Source organism: Serinus canaria, chromosome Z (assembly GCF_022539315.1).
Source record: "Serinus canaria isolate serCan28SL12 chromosome Z, serCan2020, whole genome shotgun sequence".
Classification (NCBI taxonomy): Eukaryota; Metazoa; Chordata; class Aves; order Passeriformes; family Fringillidae; genus Serinus; species Serinus canaria.
In genome coordinates this window covers 62287500-62304471 of record NC_066343.1, presented here as the reverse complement: position 1 = coordinate 62304471, position 16972 = coordinate 62287500, and the positions used below count along the sequence as shown (strand labels likewise).

General features: G+C 39.4%; 1 protein-coding gene across 3 annotated transcripts in view; it reads right to left on the bottom strand.

Annotated features, from left to right (window-relative positions):
• Positions 1 to 6078: 6078 nt before the first annotated feature.
• Positions 6079 to 16972, bottom strand: part of OXCT1 (3-oxoacid CoA-transferase 1) — an 86236-nt gene continuing 75342 nt past the window's right edge. For all 3 annotated transcript variants that reach the window (XM_050986569.1, XM_009095812.4, XM_050986570.1), the window contains 2 exons: positions 16091 to 16192; positions 6079 to 9824 (listed from right to left, as the gene is read on the bottom strand). In XM_050986569.1, coding sequence (XP_050842526.1) covers positions 9789 to 9824; positions 16091 to 16192 — 138 coding nt within the window. In that variant the 3' untranslated portion in view covers positions 6079 to 9788. The remainder of the gene's footprint in view (positions 9825 to 16090; positions 16193 to 16972) is intronic.

Here is a 16972-nt window from a genome sequence, read left to right as displayed (position 1 = left end):
TAACAGCAACAAAGCTGGCAGAAGGTGCTAGCAGGGGCTGGCTGGCACCCTGCCACCCAGAGCCTCCCAGCTGAGGCAGCAATCAAACCCTGGGGCTCACAGCACCATGGCAAATCCTGCTTTGCAGAGGAATCAATGCTCAGCTCACCTAGGCGAACAGAGCCACTTTCCTTCTCTGCAATCCTCTGCAGTTTAGAGCCAGAAACCAGTTAAGAATTGACCTTTCCTCCTGCCATTTCAGTGCATTTGGGTATTATCCTTCTGTGGATGAGGGTGTGCTGAGTGCACATTTCCAGCTGCACCCCCACCACTCCCCAGGTAATTGCACAGAGGCTGAGCACAGGACACTGACCTCCTCCTGCTGTGACACACGTAACCACATTCCCCAGCAGGGATGGCAGTGCTGATTTATTCAGCAAACCCAGTTATCTTTTTTCATTTCCCACCTTAAAGATTCTGTGTAACTAGTGGGACTCCAGCTGTATTCATTTTTATTAGTGGAGGCTTCACCTGTGGATAGTGGTGGTAAAATTAGAGCTTGCTTCCTCTTCTCTGGCCCCAGTAATTATGAATGTCGGCTGCTGGGTTTGATTTGACAAAGTTCCCTTAAACTGTGAACCACTGTGTGAATATACAAAATTTGGAGGGATGAGTGGCAAGAAATTCACAGGAAAGCCATTCTCTTCCTACCCTCTTCATTTACCAGATTTTTACAGAACCTGTTACATAAATCTAGTTGTATATGAATTGCTATTATTAGATTATTTCAGATTTTTTTATTATTAGATTATTTCTAAATTTTAGTGCAACCCTTCCTAATACTTGAAAGCCAAGTATTTAAATATTTACTGTGTACTCCAAGATGAAAGCCCATACTGTGGATCAGTAATCCTGGGATCCTTAGGCCACAATTACACAATCACTAAATTAATACACATTTAGTAGTTAATATTTAAGTAGCTAAAATTGCTCTGGGCAACCTCCACTTCCTCACACTTTCCCCATGCATCTGCCCCAGCTAAAGTATCATGCTGTGCATATTGTCTTGTACTAAGAACTGGGCTCCCTTTGGGGTAAAATTGTCAGGTACTGCTAAAATTTATTGTCAGAAGTGCTATTCTGTACACAAAAAGCCTTCAGATGTGTCTATATAATCCAAGGCTCAGCACTCAGCATCTCTGGGAGAAGACATGAAATCTCTGCAAAGCAGGCTGAAGGGTCTGCCCATGTCACACAGCTCTGCATGGCCTCAGCCAGACTCGGACATGGGAACTGGCAGCATGGAGAAACCTGCACTTCCCAGCTTTCCTCTCTCACCTTCCCTGGCAGAGCAGTGTGTCCTGCTTCCCATCTGCTGGTGGGTCCTGCCTGCCCGCACCCTGCTGGAGCCAAAAAGCCCTCTCAGGTCACAATGCCTGTTGTCTGACTTCCTCCAACCTTCACCTCCAAGCTCACGCTCCTCAAGGTGTTCCTGGAGGCCCACAAGTGCGCACTTAAATCTGATTAAATTTGAAGATATATTTAAACAACACATGCACTTGTAGAGATCACCCCAAAAAGGATCTCACCCAAATCAAGAGCCAGGAATCATGACCTTGGTGGGTGGGTTTGCTGCCCCAAAAACAGCAGTGCCATGATGTGATGGTGCTGCTCCCTGTTCTCTCTACCCCTTTCAGCTCAACTGTGAAAATAGTCTGTTGCAAAGTTAAAAACCCCGTGGAAATATCTCTCATGTTGTTGCTTTCTCAGAGGGATTGTTTTGCAATAGGTGAGATAGCTTGTTTGGAAGAGATATACTCAGGGGCGATATAATTAATGGATAATTACTTATCAGCCATGACCTCTCCACTTTTGAAGTTATCAGTGATCATACCCCTTTGTCAGTTTCTCTGTTACAGGTTACTTCCAGGTTTTTGTCTTTACAATATGGTGGTTTTCTTCAGACTGGATGAGTTTTGCAACTCCACATCCAAAGTGGTCTGAGGCTTTCTCTATAACTTTGTCCAACTGGTGTACCAGTGATGACTTTCCTGCACAACGGAAGAAAAGTACTTTGGAAATTATAAATTGGCTTTTGTGAAGCTGTGGTTTATTTCATATTGATCTGCAGCTTCTTCTTCTTCTTCTTGCTGCAGCAGTTAACATGTCCTAAAAATGCTGAATTGTTCTAATGAGAATATGGATATGCTTTTGCAGAATAATTTCATCATCCTTCAGTTTTATAGCTTGCAGATTTATGCAGTTGGCTTTTTTTATTTTTCTCCTTTTCCAGGCCAAAGGCTGCCTGAAGAAGACAGGAATCTGAAAATGTTGGTATTAATCAATACGGCAGCAGAAAGTCAGCAATACCAGCCTGTAATGCTGAAGAAGTATTAGCACTACAATGAGAAGCATCCCCTGGTGGAACTGAGAGTTCCAGCAGTGGTTCCGCCAAGCAGGACAGAAAAATGGGTTTGTGCCATTTCAGTCCCAGATCTCAGCTCCTGCCTTTTGTTCCAAAGAACTCCTGAGCCTTTCTCAGCCCTGTCCCCCACCACTGCACAAGCACAGCCCACAGGACAAGCATCTGTAACCTGAGAAAAGCCATGTCCAAGCCTGATGTTTTCCTTCTTGCCCCAGTGGGCACTGCAGTCAGGAAAATGCCCAGGACTTGGGTGGCCAAGCCCCTGGCTCTTCACTCAGATTCATCCTCTTCACTGGACTTAGTTATTTTAATTTTTCAAACAGAGCAGCTGTGTTATGTCCAAGTTGAAATAAAATTAAAAACAGAAATAAGAACATACCGTGTATCTGTGGTTTTTTTCTGACAGGAGATGTGTGAGTGGCAATTTAGAAAGTGGCCAGAACACCAGAGGTGCTGATGCTCAGCAGTGGCTCTCTAACACCATTCCCCAGCACCATCTCTGCCTGTGATGTCTGCTCTGCTGTTCTGCTCTTAGTTCCCCTGCTGGCATGGCTCAGCAGAACACAGGCACACACACTACTACTTCCTCTCCTTCCCCTAAGAACAGGTCCAGGCAAGCAGGAAAACTGATGAAATTTGACCAGCCTTCCTTGAGCAGAGGGAGCTACTTGTTTAGGATTAGTAGGGTGCCAGAAAGAGGAAAGCATGGGTGATGGGTTTTATTGGAACAAATGCAAGATGGAATTAAACAAAAATTAGTGGCAAGCCAGAATGACTGATTAAAGTTTGTATTTTTAGGGATATTATTGGACATTACAGCCTTGCCTGTTAAAGCATCACACAGCTTGCCTTGTTTTTTGGACAAATCTGAGTGATAGTGTTAATTACTCATAGGGCCAAATTTTTTGAACCTGGTGGAAGAAACGTGATTTTCCAGGATACAGGCATCAGATCCAATTCATAGTCTTTATTCACTCATTGCTTAAACAGATGAAATTGATTTTTTATTACAATAATGTATAGTTTCTTAAGTGGCATGAATGTGTTGCTTCTGTGGCTTGCCTTTGCTTCTTGGGTGATAACATATACTTTGCTTTTCATGTTGTTTCTGTTCAGTTTCTGCAAACTAATTCTCCCCCTGGCTGCAGTTTTTGCTCTTCTTGAAACAGGTTTCCCCTGCATTTAGAGAAGTTTCAGTTCCCTTTTCTACCTGTATGTAGTTTCCAGCTAGAGAACCAAAGGGAATATTTAAGAATTTATTCAAATAATAAAAGTAATTAGCATGGGCATCTACAAACAAATTTGATTCATTTAGAGAAATCAATCTTTTAAGGGAAAATCCATCTGTGCACTGTGCTGAGGTGCCATAGCAGTATATTGCTTGGCCCGCCAGTTCTTTAAGAGACTTCTCAGTTTTGTTGCTTGCCCTGAAACACCTTGCAGGTCGGTGCCTACACATGGGACAGACAGAAAGGAGGGGAAGTGAGTTGCTTACACATTTGAAAGCACATGTTATTAAGAGAAGAGCCATTCTCTGAAGGAGAGTTCAAGTCTTGCCACTGCTGGGCGAATGCCCACTACATGAACATCTCCTGCTCCTTCTTGACTTCATTCACAGCCTTGTGGCTTTTGACATTATTCCCTGGAGCAGCTCTCTCACCCAGCTCCCCGAGCAGCATGGCTGGTTAGGTGTTTTCCTGGGACAAAAAAGATGTACTTTGAATCCTAATCCTGGTCAGGGTTAGGAGCAGAACCTTTGCAAAAACTCTCCCTGCTGAGTTAATACAGAGAAAGAAACATCACCACAATTTTTTGATGGAGCTGCGGCTGTGCCAATTCTATGTAAAAAACAGCACAAACCTACATACAAGGTGAGACCCTTTAGCAGCCAGGTGGGTGGACTCTGGCTTGTGACCCTCATACAGGCACAGGTTAGAGAGAAGCAATAATGATCTGCACTCCACCAAGGACAGCATTTCTCACCTGTGTAATAGCCCCAGGGGCAATGCCCAAAAGCTTTACAGCACTACAGCAGCTGCAGTCTAATACTCTATCCAAGATTTACACAAATTAAACAGTTTTTCTCTGTATTACATGCTCAGGGGACAGTTTTAAGAACATGAAAATAAAAATTCTATTTTTAGATTCTACTGCTCCCACAAATAAATTATGCTCTGCTTGCTTCTGCAAGCCATTATACCAATAAAATACAATCAATAGAAAGTATCATGGGAGGCAGATGGAGAGCCCAATCACGTTGAAGGCAAGGATTTCTCCCATGCCCTTACTTCCAAATGTGTACACAAACACGTGAACCAGACACAGCAACACAGCAAGTTTTCATAATGCAAAATAGCTACTTTTCTCTTTGCTGGAACCTCAAAACCTGATGTTATGCAGATAAATTCAGAAAAATAATTCCTTCGCCATCCTGCTGTTCTGAAATTCTTTTGTTTAAAGCTGCCAAACACACTGTAGAATGGGTATGTTAAGGTCCCTGGTCTCCAGAAGCAGATGGCTATGAGCAGAAGAGGGGTTCTGTTATAAGAATACTGCTGAGCAGCAAAGAAATTATGTCCTGGCCAAGTCCCGTCCCAAGTCCTGTGATCCCCAGCCTCCTCACTGGTGGGGTGGGATGAGGAGCAGAAGAGGCCTTGGCTCTGAGCAAGCACTGCTCAGGATAAGGGGCACATCCCTGAGTTACCAACCCTGTGTTCAGCACAAATGCAAAGCACAGCCCCATACCAGCTACTGTGAACAAAATTAACTCTACCCAAACCCAAACCAGCACAACTGGCAAAACAGAAGACATACATACCACAAAACTTCTCAGATATGCCTGTAACTAACTTTCTCCTCTTCCCAGAGGAAAATGTAACCTTCTACACTTGAATGAGTGGATTTCAGATTACTGTATTATCTCTGGAGGTTTAGCACTTACCTTGTAGCTCCCTTCAAAGGGATGTTGGATTTTGACCACGCATATAAATTACTGAAGAGTTTCATTTCAGAGAAAAACATCAGGGTTTTTTTAAATGACTCTAAACATTTTTCTTCACATTTATCAACCTGCTTTCTGATGAAAACTGAAGAGAAAACGACTCTATGACACATTTATGCATGACCTTATGACAGGTATGGAAGGACGACCCACTACACACAGACATTTTCATCCCTTTGCAATCATCTACTTTATCATTCAGTAGGTGGTTAATGGAATTTGTCTTCATGTGTCATCTACTACAATTTTCAGAGTGCAGCCACACGCTAACATCGATGATTAACATCTCAAATGTGATCAGTTCTACAGCAGTTTTAATCAAAAGGTAAAAAAATCTCTTCTCTAAGGACTACATATGCAGTCCATTATTTAACTTGATTGAAAAACAAGTCATTTTGAAAATGAATGTGATAATTATGTTTGAGATTGACCAACAGAGACACCAGTGAGAAGAGAGAACATGCAGAATCCAGCTGTTAAACTGATTTTTGAGCTTCATTATTTATGTTTATCAAACTCATCTACATTCAGACAAGACCTTGAGGTTTTGCCATGTGCTGATGTGTGATACGCTGGCGTGAATACAAGCTAACTTTTATTTCTCCCAAATGTTTTTTTGGAAGAACAGAACAACACAAAAAATGCTAACAGACAAATTAATAGACAAAACCTGTGATTTTTAAACCTTTACTTTATTGATTGTTTTTGCACATAGGAAGGACTTTGATTTTTGCAGAGTTTACAGCACAGCTATGTTTTCTACATTTTTTTCCATTTTTCAGGGACAAGAAATCAATAAAATATAAAGTAGAGTCCAATGTGATAATAATATAGTAGAATCATCATCTTATTCAGGACAAAGAGTATCAACTGTCCTTGTTTGTGAAGTGCTGTCAAGCAGGGAATGATTTCTGTCCCAATAAACCTTAATCCCTGCCATACCAACTATTGCAACTACTGCTCAGAGTATTCCTTACCTGTGAACCACACTCGTGCCCACAGAGAGGGAAATACCTAGGAGTGCTTTAGTTTTTATTTTGCCTAACAAATGAATTTTAAAAATGGATTCAAAGCTTGTTGCAATTATCTTGTGCGAACTCGTGACATTTTCATAACAATACCAATATTTTAACACAATCTTTTGTCCTCAAGATACAAAAATTCATGTGCGACATACATATCTTGTCTCCTGTTGCTACAGCATCATTGCTGTATACGGAGAGAGCCTGTTCTCCTTTTATCCCCAATTTTCAGCACCATGTACTTTTGCTCTCTTGCATTAACACTGACACAAATAAGACACAGAACTCAAATGTACAGCACGTATGACAATCTTCAAGTACTCTTCCACACTCTTGATCAATGTGATCCCCAGAAGAGAACTCTTGCACAGACCTTAGCTTCTAATTCCTCACAACATCCCTGTGAGGTAGGAAGAAAAACATCCCCTTTTCCAGCAACAGGAGACAAGGCAGAGAACACAGCTGTCATTCCACAAGGCAGTAAGAGAACCAGAAAAGCTGGAAATCAGAAGTTCTGAGGTCCTAAGTCTTTGATTCAGAAACTAAGGCGATCCCAGACATTAGCAGGTCATTAGTCTTTTTATAGCCAAGTATTAATGACAGCAATAGCTTCTGTGCGTGTACCAGCAAAGTGAAGTTCTGTGGCAGAAGCAGTGTACACCTGATCCTGACCTCAGACACTTCTGTACTTCATAGATGTGTAAATGTTCACTGAAATTAACTAATCAGTTCTACAACTAATGTAGCAGAGATAATTGCAATAGATCAACATTTTCATTTACAGATTTCTTAAAGATTTGCCCATCTATTTAAATGTTTGTGTTCTTTGGTCTTTTTGGTTTTGTGGGGTTATTTTCCTCTGGATAAGTTAACAGCAACTGCCCTCCCCTGTACAGTAGTTTTTATAATTCTCCCCTAAAACCATAATCCCTTCTGGGTACTCTATACAAGAGCTTTGAATCAAGATGAACAAAATGCTTTCAGGGACTACACCCATTCCCTCAGAGTAGCTCTTCAGAAGGTAAAGACAGGCACCTTTTGCTGTATACACCACCACAAGGGTCAGAATTGACAGTGAAGTGCCTTCATGGATTAGGGAAGAGGCCTCTGGGCTGCTCTATTCAGAAGTGAAACTGTTTACAGCGAGCTACAATAGTCAGGTTTTATTATATACAGATTTTTAATCTTCAAAACCTCTGCAAGCAGAACTTGAGTCTACCTCCACAGGAAAAAAAAATGGTCAAACTTAACTTGAGTGGAATGAGTGAGTAAGATAGGGAATACATCTAAATATAGCCTAAATGGAGAAAACATGAAAATTAACATGCTGTGTTAAGATATCTTGGAGCACTATGATGTAGTTTAAAGTCTTTGATGACAATTACCTATCAACCAATCGCTTGTATACATTAATCATGAAATTAGCACTGGTCTTTGTACAACACACTTCTTTCCCACAGTCAGCATCAGGTCTTGCCTATAGATTAAGGCTACACAATGGCCTACCACCCACTAGCAGCCATGAGTTCAAGTCACAGTTCAGTATTATGGGAATACCTTTGTACTGGCATAATGGTGTTTACAAAGGCATTTTGTTTATTTCTTTCTGGGATGAAGGCTAGTTTGTTATGGTATTGACAAAAGATTATCAAAAGAACTGTTTAGGGTAAGTGCAACTATACAATATAATACCTCCAACTGAAGCAGTTTCACTGCTGGAAACTCATGCATGGATCAAGACAAATTTTGTAGCTGTTTCCATGAAAGAGAAGCATTTCATATTTTAGAATGGAAAAATGCTGTACAGAGGGTAGTACAAAAGCTAAATATTGCACCATATTCTGTCTGGTTGCCCAAGAAATGTGGTACATTCCTTCTATTACACACATTGACTATGGTGAATCCCTTATTCACTTAGCATTAGAATGCTTTTCCATGTCATGTGCTAAACATGCTTATTACATGTGTGATAGGCATTATGTAAACTTCTTGTGCATCTACATTTTACTTGTTTTTCAGTCACTTAATATGCTCCAGTCCTAATGTCACACATTATGTCAGGAATTATTTTAACTTAAGTTTTTTACATGTTCCTATTTATATAAATGACAGAAATGACAGAAACCATTATATTGGAGAGAACATTGTATTTTAGTAAATGTTGATTTCCAGTCAATTCATGCTCTGTATAATAAAGACATATTGTACTGATTTGCTATTTGAGATCCACAACTGTCATATTATCTGTTTGCAAAAGTAACAAAATATGAAAATGATTTTGTAATTAACAGGGAAAATAAGGCCTTCATCAAAATGACTCTGAGATAATGTCTTTTCATTTTGATTGTCTCAAGATATGATGAAATTGGGTTCCAAACTCTTTAGATTTTTCTGGTGCCTTGACTGACAAGCACTGCATATTGCTTTTACCCTTAACCATCTGTATTCCCTTCAGAAGACTCTTCAGTGTCCACAACCTTCTCATCCCGTTTCTCAATGAGACACTGGAAGGACAGACCTAACTCCAGAAACTATGTTCATTTGCCTTTGACTGGGAGCTGAGAAGCATTATATCTGGATAATAAGAGCAGTTCACATGGGAAATTTAAGCTATCAGTGCAGCTATCAGCCATCAGTTGTCTGCATGACGACAGAAACTTTTTTTTTCATCTTTCTCCTTTACACTAGCCCCATTCTAATTTGTATGACTGAAATATGAAGGGTCACAGTTGGACTTTGGGAGGTGTAGACCTCTCAGAACCAACAGACACACATTGTGGAAACAGCAGATATATTTAGGTCCCAATTATTGCCACTACTTCAAACAATTTTGTTACAGACTGATGAAAAGGTTCAGGAAAAGGAACATCCATATTCCCAATATCTCTCTACAGATACATTTACTTGTTATAGCCACTCCAGAAAAGAAAGACCCACACCTTGACAGGAGAATGGACATGGTAAGTGCTATAATTCCAGAGCAACAGATATCAGCAAACAAAGAGGCAATCATAAGTTTTGCAGGATTTTTTTCTAATTCTGTGTAAAAAACCCCTAGTATTTGGCAGAGAGACTACAAGGCATTTTTTTCTTTTTTACAACAATCATTAACATTTTACTATAACATGATTCAAAACTTAGACAATATATTCACCATTCCATTAAAGTTGGTAATGTTATGAAAGCAGAATACAATTAGGCATATAGTCACAGCCTGAGTTTAACTATCTGGAAACTACTTAAAGAACCCTTAAAAAAAAAAAGAATAAAGAAAAAATAAGTAACATTGCAAGACAGTCATCGATTTATTCCATTTGGAAACAAGCCTTCTTGTGAATTAAGCCCAGTCTGTAATTCGCAGTTAGATCTGCCTCATTGGTATTAGTTTCGGTGAAACCTAGCAAAAAAGAAGGGAAAAAAACCCCACAAAAGTTGTTATACAGATAAGATCTAGCAGTACAACCCATCATTCACTTCCACCTGTATCTACTATGTACCACTGAAGACTTGAGACACTGCACTTATTTAACCTGCCATATTTGCAATATGTCAGAGATAAACACCACCACAACTAAATTTTCTGATGCAAGAATACAAGATATGTGCGGTGTTACTATCCAGATTCTGAGCTTCATTTATTTTGAGATAGGTTATTGGTGTAAGCATATTAAACTTGGGCAGATGAACCTGTACTTGCCCCCTGCAGAGTCTTCTGTGCAGTAATAGTCGATCTTTTGGAAGATGCATGTGAGCAGGGAATATGCAATGAAAGGTATACATATACAATAAACACTCTGTGACTATTGTATATGGATACATTTGATGGGATTATTTGCTTGATGATGATATAATACAATATCAAATGTATATTTTCTATTTAAATGTCTTTCTTCCATTCACATTCAATTTTATTTGTTTAATGATTATATAGTTAGTTAATTCCAGTTTTGCTTTTTTAAAAAAAACCTTGCATTCTCCCATTCACATTAATTTTTTGTGTAAGGATACATTTATGTATTCTATTATTTTAATTCATTTACTCACAAAATTCAATTACTGATATTATAACATGTACAGCAGGCCAAAAATAAAATACAGTAAGCCTGAACAGGAAGGTAGATGAGGAAAGAAGGTGTAAAGAGTAACAATACAGAGAAGACTTTGTATAGCAGCAGTGGTTAACATTTGCTTGAACTCTCACTCAGGTCTACACAAAACCTCTGAGGAATAGGTCTCCACAGAAGGTCCAAGGTCTTTAATTATCTCCTGTTCCCAGACTGATGCCCCAGGATGAAGATCAGAAATAACTCAAGTGACCTTACTCTTTCAGGATGAAAAACAGCTCCGTGGATAATCTGGCCCCTAGCTGATTAATGTGCCCCATGGAAGCATCACCTACTGCATCCTCCTGCCTCCTTAACCCATCTTTTTCAGTTAACAGTACTCAAGAAACTAACTCATGAAAGAATAATATATAAGTTCCTTTTCAAGCATTAATGCCTCTTTCTTTTAGAGGTACAGGGCTGTATTTTCTGTACCACTTAAATTTCTATGTGATCTTTCCTCCAGCCACTATGTATCATCATTTATAACCTCATGAGACGAGCCACTGAGGAAAATTTAGTTCATGAAGAATGTGTTTACTGTATCAAATGCCAATGAAATGTTTTCTGTGGATAGCAACAATTCATTGATTTTTTTCAAAGTTGTGTGTGAACTAGGACAATAAATAGATGTAACAGGTACAACGCATCAGCATTCCTGAATTAGTTCCAGAAATGTTTCAACATTTCAGAGTCCAAGTTACTATGTGCCCCACTTTATTTGGGCCTATTTGTGCCACAGACAGAGATGAGTCCACTCAAGCAAAGCTAAACACTGGAGGATGAAGATAGAAGCACTAAAATCTGTATTCTGCAAACAATAACAAAGGCAATTACTGGAGAGATTTCTATGTTTTCCAACGTTGTTGACTTCAGTACCATCAAAATATCAAGTGTTTTACATTTGATGAGCATATTCCATTAAATGTGGGGTCTGCACATCTGACACTAACAGCTGTCATTTTTGTGTACCATTATCCACTTCAGATTTCTCTAATGCCCTTGAGTCTGATGTGCCATAAAGTCTGCTCAGGATAAGGAAGGTGGTGAAAGCCCAGCACCACTCAGAACTAGACCCAAACACAACTTTTGCTCTAACTAAAATGCAATTAAATTAGCAGAAAAATGCCAATGTAACAAAACAGTTTGTGCTTGGAAAACAAGGAGTAATCAAGTTTGAAATGTAGAAAGCGTTCCAGGACTCCCTGAGTCCACTGGAGACAGTCAATCCAGTATCACTCTGTGCTAAGAGGACAGCATTTAGTAAGGGCTGAAGGAGCTTAATGCAGACCGTATTCACAGTGCACAGCTTCAGAACTGCTACTTTCTACAGTACCTCCTAAGCAATACAAGTCTTACTATAACTTCACTTACAGGAAGAGCACCTGATCTTGGAAGCTTCATACTTTACTAATGTTGCACAGGTAGGTGCTCTGGGAGGAGTTTTCCTGTGCAGTCCACTACGTGGCCTCTCAACTGGTAAGAAGACACATGGGCTCTGGGGCTTGTTGCAGTCCAAGCCTGTTGAATCTCTGACTTCCAAACCCAAAGTACCCTTTTCAGCTACACAAACAGACCTACACTTCTTTCATTGAATTTCCATGAAGCAAGCATTCCTTCAGGTTCTGATTCTGAATAAGGCTGAATCCTGTTAAGTTCCCTTTGCCTTAACAAGGAAGCAACAGCAAAAATATTTAAAATAAGCCCTTAAAAAACAAGAAAAAAAATAGTGCCTATTTGTTAAATTAATAAAAGTTGCTTATCTTTTATTAACACCTATTTTTTCATTCCAGAAAAATGCAAACCACAATTCTAATATCAAATATATATGTGTGTATATATGATACAAAAATCTCTTCTTATGGTTTTTGCAGCAGGGGTGACTGATCAGGAAAAAAACCCCACAGCTTCCATGTAATAATCAACTCAATCTTGCAACAGCCTCAAGAGAAAACGTTCCTCAAAGGAAAATGTACTTCCAGAATATAAAATCTGTATCCTGTATCATTTCTAACTCAGTGGTTGAACTTGGACAGACAATTCCTTTTTAAACATATGCTAGACATGGCAGATGCTTTTTCTATACACCATGTTATCTTTGAACATTTTGAAAAAACAAGCTTTAAGACTAAGGGGGGAAAAAAAGGTTGTGACAGGGATTTTTGACTTATCCTGATTATTTTTGTAATTAAATACATCTGCAAAAGTATGTTCTGTCATGGTCTCATCAATGGTAAAAGGCAGTACAAGCCCAAACAGATTGCCTGCCAAGGGGATCTATATGCTAGGCTACAGCAAATCTTATTTAAGCATGCAAGATAAGCCAACATTTTGTCTTCACAACACAGTAAAATAGAGGGCGAATTGTTTATTTTTTAAATGATGCCAGTCTATAAATGAAGATTGTTGACTCTAAATCACGTTTCCTTTGACATTTTGTTTTGCAAATGTTCTTTAGGAGATGTTTTTCCAAGTAAGTAAGCAGGCTGTGAAATGGAACTGTATAGTAAAATGTGTCTCAAATATGGTCATACAGACTATGAATTTCTCCTCTCCAAACAGGAGTAGTCTATTGGGGTTGAGGCTGTTACATAGTCAGACTATGCCCTCTCTTAAAATTATTCTAGTGAATCCGAGAGATCTTTGATTGTCAGCGAACCCACCACTACTTTATGGAAAAAAAAGTTCCTAGAACCCGGGTCAGCTCCCTACTCCCCTGATTAGTTCTGTTCAAACATCGGACAATATATGATCCGGCTTTTACTGTGGCAATACAGTATCCACTTAAAGCGCTGTTCCCCAGTAAAAAGAACCCGACTATTCCTTCCAGTGCACATAACTAATCACCACGCACAACTGTTCATTCTTGCAAGCGCAGCCTGCGGCAGACCGCGTTTGAACTGTGGAAAAAAAAAAAGGCCCCAAGACGCCGCCGTCTGAAGAACTGCCCTCCCTATGCCTCCCCTTCCTCTTTCTGCAATTCCACCACCGCAAGAACCTGTAGTTTGTTGTAATAGTCTTCCGGCCCTCCAGGTCCCCATATTCCACAACAGCAACCCAGTTGCTGGCAAAGATTTCCCCGGCACGCTTTGGTCTGGCTTTCAATGCGCAGGATTGGGACCCTATGGCCTGGCACACATTACTTCCAGGTGGTAGTTGGGGGAAAAGAAAGACACGGGCTAGTGTGCTTCCATGCCATGTTAATCCCCCCTCACTGAGGTTCATGTCATGCTTTCAACCGGCAGTGCTGTTAAGGACGTGAGGACTTTGGTAAGGAAGCCATAAGTACATAACACAAACACCTGCCGCTCTTGGCCGCGAGGTACACACTTGCCAAACACAGCCTGCTGGCAAGCACTCTGCAAGCCCACTGCTTTCAAGGTAAGTACATGTAAATGCATAAACCAAGAGGCATCTACATTTTTCATGCCCACAGCTCGTGATTTCATGCATGACTGCAGCAGCCAAACAAAGCAGACTGTGCTGGAGTTTGCTTTCTGGAGAACTAGGAAATGATGCCTGTGAAGGTCCCTTCCTGGTCTTAGAGTGACATCCCAGGCAGCCAGACAGCAAATTGTTCCAATCCCTCTCATCAACTCCTAACTTCAGGCTACACTAAGAGAAGTTTATATCACTCATTTGCAACATTTCCAGGAAAGCACCAAGGAACAGGGGGTCATGTTAATCTTTTCTTTGGACCTAACTGCCTTGCCCTGTCATTCCGTCTTCAAAGCTCAACCTCATGGAACATCAGTTTAACCTGATCACTTCTTTCTCTGAATTTTTTGCTTAGTTCTGCTTTCACTGCCTTGAGCATAGGCAGCTAGCCTTTACTTTGGGAAACACCAACACTTAATTGAATAGGTATCAACACTTAATTGAATAGGTATCACCACTTAATTGAATAGGTATCTCTTGGTCATCTCAACCAAAAAAGCTCCAGGTCCTTTCAAACAAGCAGGTTTGGAACAAGTAAGGAGTGCTTTCAGTGACTTCTGCAAACAGAAGTCCTTTGCTGTAGTTTACATCTATTTAAATGCTTACTAAAAATTGCACCTTCAAATTCATCATGAAGTTACGCCCCAAATTAAATCCAAAAGAACAAAGCATAGTGATTGACTGCAATGGATACAAACCTATAAAGATCATTTTTATATTTTACTTCTGGATGCTTGCTGCTTGACAGACAGATCAGGCCAAGAAAAAGAAGTCCTGGCTTTATCAAAGTTTTAAAAAATTGATAATTTTTTACTAGAGCAAAGTCAGAAGCTGAATGAATCATTTCATTTCCACACAGAACTGCTGTATATGGAAGGTTGCTTCCACTTTAAATTAAAAAATAATAATGACTTCCCTAAAATATGACATGGAAAGTTAGTGACCTAGCATCGTTAGGTTCAGCAAAGTAATTCTGTAGCACCTTCCTGCACTCTGCAGGCTACTAGTCTTTAATCCAACATCTTTTTCTCACATAATTAAAGGTATTTTCAGCAGTTAACAGACCTTTATTTAAAATGTCTAAGGAGAAACATACACAATCATATTTAGTTATCAGAAAAACTCTCTTATGAACACAGGAAATAAATGAAATTTCACAGGTTCATTGCTCAGGAATGAACTCTCCTTACTACCAAGAATATGCTCAAAGCCTTAATAAAAAACCCTTGCACATTCTAAATGCTTTGCAGTCTATGAATTAGGTGTCATAGACATGTCATGAAACTGCAAAAAGGAGTATTTTACTTCATTACTAAATATTCCTGAACTATTTTTACAGCACAATTTTTACATTGTCATACTTGCTGCCCCTGCCAAAGGAGGGTTGAACTGCCCCAAAAGACTTCACAACACAGAAAAAAAGGTTTTGAAATGTTGATGTAGGGACAGGCCAAGAAGAAACTGTATTATCAACCATACATGCATTCAGTTACACTCTAGAGTGCTACAGCTTTTCATTAATTATGTAGTTTTGTGTTTTTAATAAGTAAGACTTAAGAATGAATGTGAATGTCAAAAGGCAGGAGTTTTATGGATTAATGCGGAGCATAAGTTCAATTTGTACAAGGCAGTCTTAGGAGTTAATTGATTGGCACGACTAACACAGAGCAGAAAACTGTAGTCACTCCTGTCAAGAAGACTCGCAACTCCACCTATAGATAGCATGGAAACTTAGCTACAGAGAGTTAGGTAAATTAGCTTATACAGTGAAAAAAAAAATATTTATCCATCTCAGAGACTAATCAACTCCCGTCTCCAAATCATAGAAATTTCCTTTCCACATGTCTTTTTATTCAAATTTAAACTTTATCTAACTTTTTAAACTTTATTCTAAATTAACTTTATTTCTCCATCTCTCCTGGTTTTCCTAGCTTCTGATGCTTCCGATATCATCACACTATATAAGCTCCAAATTATCTTTAATTGTAAATCCCACATGAAATCTATTCAGTCCTCAAGTATAAAGAAGAAACTTACTTCAACTACAACTCTTCATGTGATAAGTGTTTGTGGAGAATATTTGTTCTGACTCCAAAATGTACTGGTTTGTAAAATTACTTACTGCGAAGTCACAGCCAGTGCTTTTCTTGATATCATCTACTGTCAGTCCTTCCCAGATTTCTATGAGGGTCAATCCCTTCTTCTTGTCCACATCAAACACTGCCTATAAATTTTAAAAAGCACATAATTTTTTTTTTTATTATTAAAAGAGAAAATGAGGATGTAAATGCAGTAACACTAAACAAAATGGCGTGCTGAAGTAGACAGCATTCCTTCAGTAACATAAGATGCCACTTTTCACTTTCATAACTGACTAATACAGGTTTCTGCTACGTTTATTTGTACTGAGAAAGAGAATCTAGAATGTGTTAGAATATCTAGAATCTAGTATGTGTTAGTTTTGTGGGGGGAAAGTTCAAATGTTCATCCCTGCAGGAAATGTGAATCATGCCTGCTGCTCCAATCTGGTGAGAATGGGAGGTTCAAAGGAAAGGGCTAAGATGTTCTTTGCTGCAACGTCCACCAGGAGACCACAAAAGAAACAGAGGAAAATAATGTCTTCCCATTTTTTTATTTCATTTCATGGCCAGTAGAGAGATCATCTTTGGCTGACTGTAAGTTTCTCCAACAGCTACTGCATACCCAATGCAAATGCTAGAATTTTTAGAAGCTAGCAGTGAAAGACAAGATGCCCTGCAGTATTTTCAAAAGAAAGCCTGAGAGGAAGAGACTGAAGGAGCAAACTCTGTTCTGTTTGATGTCTTTATAAGATATGCACTCCACCTCTGAGACAAGTGCATCAAATAAAAATACCAGTAAAACAATGCGCACTTTAATCGTGCCTACCAGAGGGAGATACACAGGTTGCAATCTAGTTGCCAGGGAAACCATAAGGTTTAAAGTAATTTTCCTTAAAAACAAAAGTTTGGTAACAAAAGACCAG